The following is a 12,301-nucleotide window of genomic DNA, read 5'->3' as shown; positions in this document are numbered from 1 at the left end:
ACAAGAAACTCTAGCGCGAGGACGTAAACATACGAGGAGATCGGAGAACGGAGAAGTTTATTCAACATGGCTAGCGCGAGACAGACTGTTGGTTTTAGCGACTCAATGTGCTTTTGGTCATTTAAAACTGAATTTACCGCGGATAGGAACATATTCTCGGCTCTCCTGTTCGCCATCTGTGTTGTTGTTGAGACGACTTCCAACGCGCAAGAGTGACGTTGCTCGTTAAAGTGATCTTCTAACTTAAATACATGTAGGCTCTAATAAACACAATTGTTCTCTTGTACTAAAATATGTTGTTAGAAACACATAACATGTTAAATCAATAGCAATATTTCATAATATTTAGTACATATTTTGACCGTTAGTTGGCGCCATGGTTTGCAGGCTCGCAATGACGACGTCATTGGGATCTTTCCAAATGTGTAGCGTGTTCAACAATTGCTTATTCCTGCCTAAACTCGCGAAGTAAAATGCCACGATGTGCTGCTTTTGGATGCAATTTCCAGTCAGACAGAAACATGTGGAGTGAAGTGAGTGCTCAAGGTGGAATTGTTATTTTTAGTGAATAAATGTGCATAAGTGGAAGCTTCTCCCCCTTTTTGGTCCCTGTATGCACGTATCCTACCTACCACGCGTTACAAATGGCGCCCGAACATTTTTCCTGGATCCTCAGTCAAGTAAGGGATCCGTCTATTTTCTGGATCCGACGGTCCCACCGCGTCTGCAATATTGGTTTCGGATCTTCCCATTTTTTTCATTCGTCGGTCCCACAGCGGCTTTTCGGATCAGTCTATTTTGTGGAATCGACGGCCTGATCACGGCTGCAACACTGCCATTGGATCGGTTTAATTCCTGGATCTTCGAGTGAGTAAAAAACGCAGATTTGGATTACTATTGCCATCTTTTTTGTTGACTATTCTTCGTGGGAGTTTTTCCCCAAATCATACTAAATAATTAAAGCACTATGGCACGCTACAGTGACGACAGTGACTCTGACGTGGACCTTACAAAAATGTTGGAGTTCGTCAGGGAATGCTTCTCCCCTTTTTGGTACTTTTATACACGTATCCTAGCTACCACGTGTTACAATGTACAAGACATGGATTACACAAGGTGTGCTCTTTGGCCTGTACTGTAAGCACACAATCTCTCTGGATGCCAACAATCTACATAATTATAATGGAATAAGTTTGAAAACGCAATATGCTTACCTTGAATATCTGCTAATAAAACCGGAATTCCCAACAGCATACGCTCTCTCGCTCTGTTGTCATTGAGACCTTTGCCCAACTTTTGTCTTATCAGGTTATTATTGCACGCATTTTTCCCTGAAGCTCGTCTTGTGAACGACCGACAGTGCTGTCCTGCTCTTCACTTTTCAGATTGGGTTCAAATAGGAAGGGTAGAACCGACGACATGTTGGGAAAGCTAACGAGTGACACGCTGGAATTTCGGCAACGGGCACGGTGACGTCACGCACTGCGACGTAACAAGAATGGCGACCTATCACTATTATTAAAAACAAAAACATTAAGAGGGGTTTTAATATCAAATTATTATAACTCATACTAACATTTACAGTATCTTTTAAGAATTACTTGTCTTAAAAATAGAGGATCCCTTTGACAACATCACAATGAATATATAAAATTAACACTCTTATTGTAAGAAAACACATCGTGCCTCAAAAGTTTTGAATAATAATTGCTTAAGTTGTTCAAGTAGCTTATTAAGTCTTACTGTAATCATTTAGGCATTTTTTCCATTTAACGACATAACTTAATAGTTACTTAAAGCACTTGAAATAAGGTTCTTGCATACATTTCTGCTCTTGCACTCCTCTTTAAAATAAACGGCTGTATTTTAAGCCAAAAGAACTGTTCTGTTTGATAGAACAATATGTCTATTTGCTGTCATAGCAGATTCATGGCGTATTAAGCCGCCAAACTATTTTTAATTAATCTGTTTTACCCTGGAAACCCCCGTTTTATAGACGTTGCAAAACCGCTTTTGTTTCAACCCAGCCATAAAACGAAGGTAATTAATTATATTTATTATTCAAAATGTCATTTTTAGCTTAGAATCATTATTGACGTCTAATTTTTCGTGTATATATATATATATATATAAAAAGACATTAAAAAATTCTTCACTCGCATATTTTAAATTTTAAACAAATTACATCACAATGAGAAAATGCTGTCTGTAAAAAAGTCACGGATATCTACCTCATAACTATCGCTTAATTGTATTTTTTTTTTTTTTTTGTTACTGTCGCATTTCCTCCAATATGTTAGATGATAATCGATCCAAACAATTTTTTTGTTTTTTTTTAATTAACGTTTCAAAGGGTAAATATATGAAAAAGAATATCTCGTCCACTCCTTGATGTCTGCGATTTCTGCATCACAACACTTGTTATATGACCATGTTTAACTCATAAAACCCCCCCAAAATCCAGCTGGCCATTCACAACTGTGTCTTGACACTTGGTGATTCATACTACATAGAGTTTTCGGATCAAAAAGAAGTTAGTACGCGATAAAATCTCTTTAAAATCATGGCGTCTTTAATTATGCTCTGACGTGCTCTCGCCTCCAGTTAGGCTTTTGCTGTTAAAAAAAAATAATAATAATAATGATTAATTAAATGCCCTCATGTTCAAAATTTTTCTTCCCCCAGAAAATTGAGATTTTAAGCTTTCCAATGATGTATCGCACATGCATATTGGACAATTTTGAAATTTGGCCAAATTGGGGGTGTTTTCTGCCATATTTAACCCTTAAATACCTAAGCCTATTTTGGCCGAATTTGCATGCCTTTGATTTTGCCTTTATATTTCAAATTAAAAACTGTTCACAATGGCCAAGTTTGGTCCCTTTTTTCAGGACACCTTGAACTTCATGTCCAAACTGTTGTTTTCTTCACTGACCAATTTTAATCCATATTTTGGACCCAAAAAGACAAAAAAATCCCAAAATCTTTTTTCAAAATGTGTAATGTTGATGTCCCACTGACAACCAAACATGCTCGACCAACCGTTTTGAAGCTTGATAATATTTATTTAACTTGTCAGGATAAACATTCAATAGAAAAAAATAAGATTGAATAGTTTTATGTTTGACAATTAAACACAAACAGCAGGTATGGTCATAGGCATTTTTAGCCTTTACACATACTATGGTCAAAACAGGTTATATACAGTGCAAAATAGTGAGAAAAAAATTATATATCTTCCAACACAAAAAGAGTTTGGAGGATAGCTCTTTGTGCAGTTAGGTATTGTACCCATCACCTTATCAAAGGTATATATGTACATGCAATCAAGCTTCTCGAACACACATCTATATAAAAATTGAAAAGATTCATAGTGAAGAAAAAAAAAAATATAACATTGAACATTGTATTTTCAAAAGTATTGACAAGTAGTTCAGTTCAATTCAATTTTTTCAGGCATGCGACCCAATAAAGGTTTTTTTTTGTTTTTTTTGCGCACTCAATAAAGTTTGTTTTTTAACTGGTCACTGAGCTGCGTCACATACAACGTCACACAGCCTACTGTTCCGTCGTTTGCGCGCTGCTGTCACTTCTACTTGCCGAGACGCTGACTAATCCGAGGAAAACAATGACAAATACAGCTCATCGTATTCCTTGAGTTGATGAAATAATGCATTAGCTTGCGCTAAATTTAGTTTTCGATTCATTCTGCACGTTTCAAAGTCACTCGCTCAATCCAACTGGCCGTTGCTTTCTTCGCGTGTCTCCTTTTCCTTAGTTGGCGCCTCGCTCGTTAATTTATTAAAAATGTTCACATTAGGTTCGTCCTTCTTGACATCACAACGGCTCTTGGGATATGTAGTGTTTTGTGCTGCTTTCGGTTTTGAAAAAAGGACAAGAAATGATGGAAATATGGAGATAGACATATGGTCCATGCAGCGTTTTAATGCATATTTATGAGTGCAATAAAACTATAAAACTCAAATGACATTATCCCCCGTTTTACTTGGTCGACTGACTTCAAATAAAAACTGGTGTGGACATCAACTTCCGTACTTTCAAATGAGAGCAACCAGAGGCCCGTAGTTGACGTAATTACAGCGTGACGAGGCTTCAAAGATGAAATGCGTAAACGTGTCGCATCCGACACGTTCAGTGTTAAAGGGTTAATCTAAAAAAAACTTTTTTTTCCAGAAATGTTCTTAATTCAATAATACAACTAGCTAACGATAGCACCAACATATTCATAGTTAGTTTAGGCGTTCAATGTATTAGTTGTTGTTGTTTATGCTTCTTCTGTCTCTCTCTCTCCGTCTTTTCTTCTGTTCCCACATAACCCCTTCCTGTTCGCTGCTTTCTCTTAATAAACAAGGTACGTTGAATGATCAGAATGGGAGTATGTCATACTCCCATATGATATATAAAAACTGTTCAGACCAATCAGACACTCAGATCTCCATTCTCTGTGCCAAGCAGGTGAACAGGACAGGTTAAAGAACAAAAAAGAGAAAGATATGTTCTTAATTCAAGAATAAAACTGATGAAAATACTATTAGAAAGCATTTTTTTCCTTGATTTAGGTGAAAAAATTAGTGACTTTTAGATGTATAGGCGTAATAAAAACAAATGGTAATATTTACTAAAAGTAAATGGAAGAATCTGACGCATTAATCTGTTAACTAGCCTTTAAAACTCAAAACAAGATGTAAATTGTTGACTAGATTCAAGAAAAATCATTAGATTAAGACGTTATACTGTAAATTTGCAGTGTGAAAGTTAGTATAGGTCAATACAGATTTATTTTGCATCAATCATCAAGCCTATCAATTAATTAGGTTCTTATTGGAGAGAAATGTAGCCCTAACCACCGTTCACCCAATCTGTTAGGTCTTATTAATGTACCGTCCCCAAAAGTGTACGCGTGCAGGTTATGCTGCTATATCGTTCCTATATTTACTCAATAAAATTGAGGTAACAATTTACACTCAGTTTGATAGTGTAAATTTTACCCAATTTTTTCCCATGTTTTTAAGTTAATTGCTTAATTAGTGTAAATTGTACCCATTTTTTAAGTAAATTGGGGGTAAATTTACAATATCAATCAGAGTGTAAATTGTTACCTGAATTTTATTGAGTAATTTCTAGGCTGTTTTTTTTACACTGTATCAACATTGAGACCAAACCTAAACTCTTGGTTTATGGGGATTTTTTTTTTTTTAATGTAATTTGTTTACTAGCTTATTTTGTGCTGCACAACTGATTTGCAAAAAAAAAAAAAAAAAAAAACGGGGAGAAGGGGGTTGTGTTTTTTCTTCACCTCTTTAAACCCACTTTTAAATGGATATAATGTTGGCTTTGTAGAAAAGCCTGAGATATTGGCAGATCCTCAAAATCAGGTGATTCGGATTTGCATGTTAAAAACCAAATACTGTATGTGATTGGGACATCCTTATCCTATATTAAAAACATATTTTTTGTCTTTCTTAAGACTTTTGCCTAGTAGCCCAAGTACTGTACGCATGCACTCTTAAAATGGGATTATCAAGTAAATTCAGCTATTCATTCCTCCATCCACCGTTCCTCCTCCTCCCCGGATACAGGCTCACCTCTCCGGACTCGGCAGCCGCGCCTGCACGCTCTCCCCTCCGCGTAGGAGCGCAGCACGAACCGCTACCCCCAAATCACTAACACTTCACTTTGAGGAAAAAGATTACAAACTTGAACATTAGTGAAGTATAAGTGGACGACCAAACATTCAAAAGCCTTTTTACCATTACAAACCAGTTACTTTTTACATATTAAATTAAAATTTTTAATGTACCTCAAATAGACTTAGAATAGAAGCTTTCACTATGCACGATTGTTTTGAAGTGAAATATTTGTCATTGTCAAGCAAAATGACTGAAAGACTGATTTTCATTTTTACTGACATTGTGTCAAATTATTAACACGTGAACACATGAATCACGGGGTTTTATATTTCACGCCATGTAACACATTTATTTAAGAAAAATGTGAATAGGAGGAAATCAAAATATAGCAATACAGTCATTGTGTTTTTTTTTAAATTTAGCAAAGTTTTTTAAGGGGGTTATTTTGAATACAACTTTAAAATCGACGCATTTATGTTCAATCACGTGTTTAGAATCTCCCAGGTAACGTTCTTATCTCCGAATGATGAGAACTAAGTGTAGCAAATGAAATATGTATTACTCAAGTGCAAAACATTTTTTTCTAACACTTAAATTTGAGCTAATTTTGTAGTAATGCACTTTTTTTTGCGTGTGTAAAATATCATTGAGCCCAAATTAGAAAACAATTAAAACAACATCAATTCAATATTGCTTAACTCTATTAAACTTCATTTGATAAACACTGACAAAAATAACTGATGGATTGACTTGATAAAATCATTGTGACAATTTGCACTTCTATTAAGTAAATTTTACAGCTTGTAAAGCTGAACTTTACTGAAATTTACTTAATAAAAGTGCAAATTGTTACAATGATTTTATCAAGTAAATCCACGTTTTTTTTTCAGTGAAGTAACCAAATGATGTAAAAAATATAAGATTCTGATTTTACCTGCAAATGGTCAAAAACTTGTCCTTCTGATTGATCTGCGAGTATTTTTTTCCGCGCGTGCACGCTCCCTCTCTCCCGTGCCAACCGAGGTACGTGCACGCGGACGTGTCAGTCACACCGCAGCGAACCGAACGCGTTCGTGTGACGTGGGATTCTGCGAGGTGGGAGGGAGGGGGCATTGTCCTATCCTTCCCCGTGCCTGTGTGTGCGTGCGCGCGCGCGCGAGTCACCGATGATGGATGCGCCAATGGAGAGACGGACAGATGCTTGGGCGGATCTAACCGCACGCACTGCTGCAGACGCGCGCACACTCGCGGAGAGATCTGCGGGGAAAACATCGGATACTCGCGGATGCGCCGTTCCCCGAGAACGCGGTTCGATCCCGGCTACGCAGAAGAACAAGGACTCACCCTCCTTCTCCGTCGCCTTAACGGGATTATACTTCCATCCTGAACTTTTTCTCTCCGCAGTGGGAGTGGGAATATTAAGGAAAGCGAGAGCCCCCCCCTAAAACTTTTTCTTCCTCGCGTGGCTTATTTAAATATCACCCCCCAAAAAGTGGGGAATCAGAAGAATTCCCTTAGAAGAAGAGTGCCGCCTCCCTCCTTCCTTCCAAGCAGGGAGACCCAATCAAGCGCGCATCTCATCGATTCATAAGAACTGAAAAAAATAATAATAAAAGGAGAGATAGGCGCGTGCACGTGTGTGTACGGGGGGACATTGATGGACCCCCTGTTCCTCACATAACCTTCCTCATCATTTGGATTTTTAAGGGGGGTGCATTTGGTCAGGCTTCAAACACCTGGAGGCACGCGTGCACGCTCAAGGCTCCAGTTCAAGTAAGTGCGCGTGCGCGTGGTGTGTGTTGTGATAAACGTGGGGGGGTGGGGGGTGAGTGACAGGGAGAGGGGGGAGAGACAGAGCCGCGTTACGTGCCGCCTATCATCAGCCTCGCAGAGGTTCAAGTGTCGAGGAGGTTCCACGCTTCCGCCCCCCCTTTTTACTCCCTGTTTTCTGTTTATTTTCTCCCCTTTTTGCGCACTTTTGACTGACGCCCGTCGTTTGATTGTGTCCCCTCAAGCGCGCCTGTTGCAGGAGATCACGCGCGGAGCCGCACGGAGGGGAAGCGTTTAACCTCCGCTACCCCGGCACCGAGGCGCAGCCGAGCCCGAGCCGAAAGAGAGCGCAGTCAGCCCGGGGAAGGAAGCGAGGAAGGGACGCTGATTTCACCGGTTGTCCTCCACCTCAGTGTCTTCGATTTTTTTTTTTTTTTTTTTTTTTAATTTGTCGACCCGCACACGCTCCATCGATGCGGGAGTCCTGAGTGAGCGAGCGCCGACGCCAAGGGGGAAGTGTAGCCCGCGGGAAGCCTCGCATCAGCGGGGCCGCAGAGGAAGCGCCTTCCCCGGGGCCGGGAACGCCGACATGCCGCGGAGGAAGCAGCAAGCGCCGCGGCGCGCCGCAGGTACGCACCGGCTCTCTTGGTTCTCTCGCACGGTCATTTAGGGAGTCCGTTCCAACCCCCTCCGCCCTTATACCAAATACTTGCTCTTTTTTTTTTTTTACATACTTTTCATTGATATTGTACGGAAATCTTTCATTTACGTTCAATTTACGTCTGATTTGATGTGTCAATTAACCAGAATAAGTTCATATTTATAGTTTCTTCAAATTTTTAGATCGGAAAAATGATACAATTTAGTGTTGTTTAGGAGAATATCTGTTCTTAGGGTCACTTCTTTGTAAACTTTTGACTAAAGCAAACAGTCAATGCACGTTTAATGGAAAAGAACATCTCAAAAATAGTCCAAATTGGTTAAACAGGTCCACTTTCTCTCAACTTCAGGCTAAATGAAAGCTTTATATTCCATTAAAAATACAATAGAACAATCAGGTCAAGGGAATGTTGCTGTACACAGCTGTGATAATGATTCAAATATAAAAGTGCTTATGTATCCTTTTGGTTGGACCTCCTTTAAATCTGATTTACATGAGTCCTCTTTACACCCGAATAAGCTCTTATTTAGAGTTTACTAGCATTCCAGAGCTGAAAAATGATCAAATTGGGTTCCTCGACATTGAACGCGGTTGTGTTTTGAGCGCGTTTCATTTCATAGTGTCACTTTTGGTCAACTTTGAACTAAATTAAAGCCCCGTACTGCGTTAAAAATCTTAAAAGTACAGTCATTTCGATGTGAATTTTGTTGTCAAAAAGTTTCAAAATGTCTTCATCTGCACTGACATTTTGAAGCATATGTTTAAAGTAACATGGATCGATTGATACGATCGTGCAGAAATGGTCAATTTAGTGACTGGTGTTGTCCGCAGATGTGAAAATGATAGAAACTGATTTTCTGTTTGTAATGATTAGCAGTTTAGTGATTTACTCAGTGTCTGTGAATGGTCGTCATTTGTCTGTATGGGCTCTGTGATTGACTGGTGACCAGTCCAGGGCAGGGTGTTGTCAACCGTAAGGCTTCGGCACCCCGCAGTTTTTAGTTTGTCTGCAATTGTTCTTATAATTTTCCAATAAAAGGATAAAACGGTATTAAGATGTGTTGGGGAGACTGCAAATGAAATAAATGTCGCGTATTGCCTTTAAAAAAATGATGAGAAATGACTTTTAGTTTGTCGGTCTGGTTGTCCGTAGATGTTAGATGATTTCATTCTTATTAATTTTTTAACGTTGAGTTTCGGAGAAATAAAAACATATTTTTTCAAAATAAAAAAGGCTGTATTGGCACGAAACACAGGTTTCTATCGGCAGATTCATACAACTAGAAATGAAATTAAAGCCTTCAAAATAAAATATTTTATTCGGAGAGCCTTTGTTCCAGTTGAATTTATATATTTTTGCGATACATGACGTCTCCTATAATCTCCATAAAACCATCCAATCTGATTTAGTGTGGCGTATTTCCTCCACTATGTGTCAAAAATCCTATCTCTGACATCACAGAGAACTTTAATGTTCCCATTGATTGGTCAACTTTGGCCTACGTATGTCTGGTCCACGCTCGTAAAAGACGCATTACAACGATCGGACTAATTATCGTAAAACCCGGCACGGCTACGAAGCCGGTGAATTAAATCGGGATTAAATAAGGTAATTTGACAATCCCTAAGGATATCCTGTATTAGTTCTTACAATGTCAATTTTACAATTGGTTGTTTATTTGTTTCCCAGATTTGATGTAAAATGCTTCGAACTCATTGGCTGCCGCTGTTAGCGCTAGATGTCCAATCTTTTTGAAGTGGGAGGGTGGCGGCGAATAAACGAACACCCTCCCACCTCCAATGGATTGGATGTCTGCTAGGGATAAACTCTAAAATCTCACACCCAACACACTAAACTGCTTTATATAGTTAACCAACACAAAAATATAGCTCACATTTCTGGCAAATTTCATCTTCAATTTGAGCTACAGGAGTAGATAATTCAGACCAGTGGCTTTTGAAGTTCACTAGCCCAGGTCAATATGTCAGTTATTGATCCAAACAATCAGAAAAAAAAAAGGTAGGTTTGCATAGGGACGGTAGGTACACAACACTAGCAACTTTTCAGGATGCTTAAATTGTCCCCACCAACTTTTAAGCAACCTTATTTGCATTATATAATTAGTTCAGTTATACTAGAAACTGCAATTTCTGGAGAAATTACTTTGGGACTTTGCTATGAGGGATGCAGATCTTAGCTCCGCCCTGGGCTATCAATAGAATGGACAAACATGCCTGTCAATGGCAAAAAACAAAGTAAATGCAATTAGAAATGAATAGGAAATTTGGACATCCATGGCCGTCAATGGCAGCATCCTCTATAAGCGTCAATAGAATCGGGGAACTTCAGGGGACACGTCCTATTGATATCTGGTCATTTCCTGTTGATTTGGGAACATTATTTAAAAAAAATTTTTACCATTGAAAATTAATGGGAAAAAATTTGGACGTCCATGGCCGTCAATAGCATCGACTTACATAGGCGTCAATGGAATCCAAGTACATCGGCATCAATAGAATGGACAAACATACCCGCAAATGGCATTAAACAAAGTAAATGCCATTAGAAATGAATGGGAAATTTGGACGTCCATGGCCGTCAATGACAGCACCTTCCATTAGCGTCAATGGAATCGGGGATGTTTAGGGGACACGTTCTATTGGTATCTGGTCATTTTTGTTTATTTCGAGGACATTGTTTTTTTTTTCCCAATGAAAATGAATGGGAAAAATTTTGGACATCCATGGCCGTCAATGGCATCGAGTTACATAGGTGTCAATGGAATACAAGTACATTAGCATCAATAGATTCGACATACATGGCTGTCAATGGCATCAATGCAATGTAAATTCCATTAGAAATTCAATTGGAAGTGAATGGAAATTTCCCATAAAAAATGAATGGGAAAGTTTTTGGCAAATATCTGGGGAACTGTAAATTTTTTTTTTCCAAATTATGTATATAATTTTTATGCACCTCACTGCCCCAGAATTTTTAATGTCCAAACTATGTAATTTTAGAACTAGATTCATTTTGGAACTTTTTTTTGTTCCGAAAAATCAGCGTGTACGGGCGAACGGAAAATTTGTCGGTGCCATTTGAAAAATTACCTGCGTCGCGCGAAAATTCCGGTCGTTTTGATACTTGAAAGGTACCGATCGGTCAAACTGTCCAGCATGCCATTTTTCCCATTAAAAATTAATAGGATAATTTTTGGCAAATATCTGGGGAACTGTATTTTTTTCCAAATTCTGTATATAACTTTTATGCACCTCACTGCTCCGGAATTTATGATGTGCAAATTATGTAATTTTAGAACTAGATACATTTTGGAAATTTTTTGTTCCGAAAAATCGGCATTTACGGACGAACGGAAAATTTTTCGGTGCCGTTTGAAAAATTACCTGCATCGCGCGAAAATTCCGGACGTTTTGATACTTGAAGGGTGCCGATCGGTCAAACTGTCCGGCACACCATTTTTCCCATTAAAAATGAATAGGAAAATTTTTGGCAAACTTTCCGTAATTTTTTTCAAAATTCTGTATACAGCTTTTATGCCTCTCACCACATTTTTTGTTGCCCAAATTATATGATTTGGTCATTTGGATCATCATTTGCATTATGTACATCACTGTAATGCAACGCGGTGGCTTCAGAGTGCAAGTCCCTTCATTAAAAAAAAAAAAAAAAAAAAACAAAGAAAAGAACGGGGAGGTATTCAGGGGGACACTTACATGAAATGAAAAAATTGTGAGATGAAATCACACATCAGAATTTCATGAGAGTACTTTGAGATAGTCTAGTATGCCTCAGATGTAGGTTGGTCATTGGATATCTCAGATTTTTTTTCCATTATTTTTTTCCTATATCACTTTTATATTGAAATACTTTAGTTTGAACCTAGGGGTGCTGAAGTTGCACCCATAAGTAGGCCCATTCTTGGATAGCTCTCCATTTTTTTTAATAAAGGGACTTGCGCTTATAAATGTTTTAGTAGTTTTTGAAAACAAAGGTTTGAATCGAGCGTTGTATCACCTGAACCAATACACATGAAAGTTAGTATAATAGAAATTTATTTTGCATTGGTCATTTAGCCTATTAATAAATATTTTTGAGAAATGTAGCACTGACCCCCTTTCACCCAATCTGTTTGGTATTATTAATGTCCCGTCCCCAGCAAAAACTGAACATGCAGGTTATGCTGTCCCTACCAATGTT

General features: G+C 38.4%; 1 protein-coding gene across 1 annotated transcript in view; it reads left to right on the top strand.

The window, feature by feature from the left end:
• The first annotated feature begins 6,862 nt into the window (after positions 1 to 6,862).
• The window catches only part of tshz3b (teashirt zinc finger homeobox 3b), a 108,342-nt gene continuing 102,903 nt past the window's right edge, over positions 6,863 to 12,301 (top strand). Inside the window, exons 1-2 of the mRNA XM_057843451.1 lie at positions 6,863 to 7,424; positions 7,667 to 8,050. Of these exons, the coding sequence (XP_057699434.1) occupies positions 8,011 to 8,050 (40 nt within the window). The 5' untranslated portion in view covers positions 6,863 to 7,424; positions 7,667 to 8,010. The remainder of the gene's footprint in view (positions 7,425 to 7,666; positions 8,051 to 12,301) is intronic.

Source organism: Corythoichthys intestinalis, chromosome 1, assembly GCF_030265065.1.
Source record: "Corythoichthys intestinalis isolate RoL2023-P3 chromosome 1, ASM3026506v1, whole genome shotgun sequence".
In the NCBI taxonomy this organism is placed as follows: domain Eukaryota; kingdom Metazoa; phylum Chordata; class Actinopteri; order Syngnathiformes; family Syngnathidae; genus Corythoichthys; species Corythoichthys intestinalis.
Note: the sequence above shows the minus strand (reverse complement) of the source record. Positions and strands in the feature narration are given on the sequence as shown.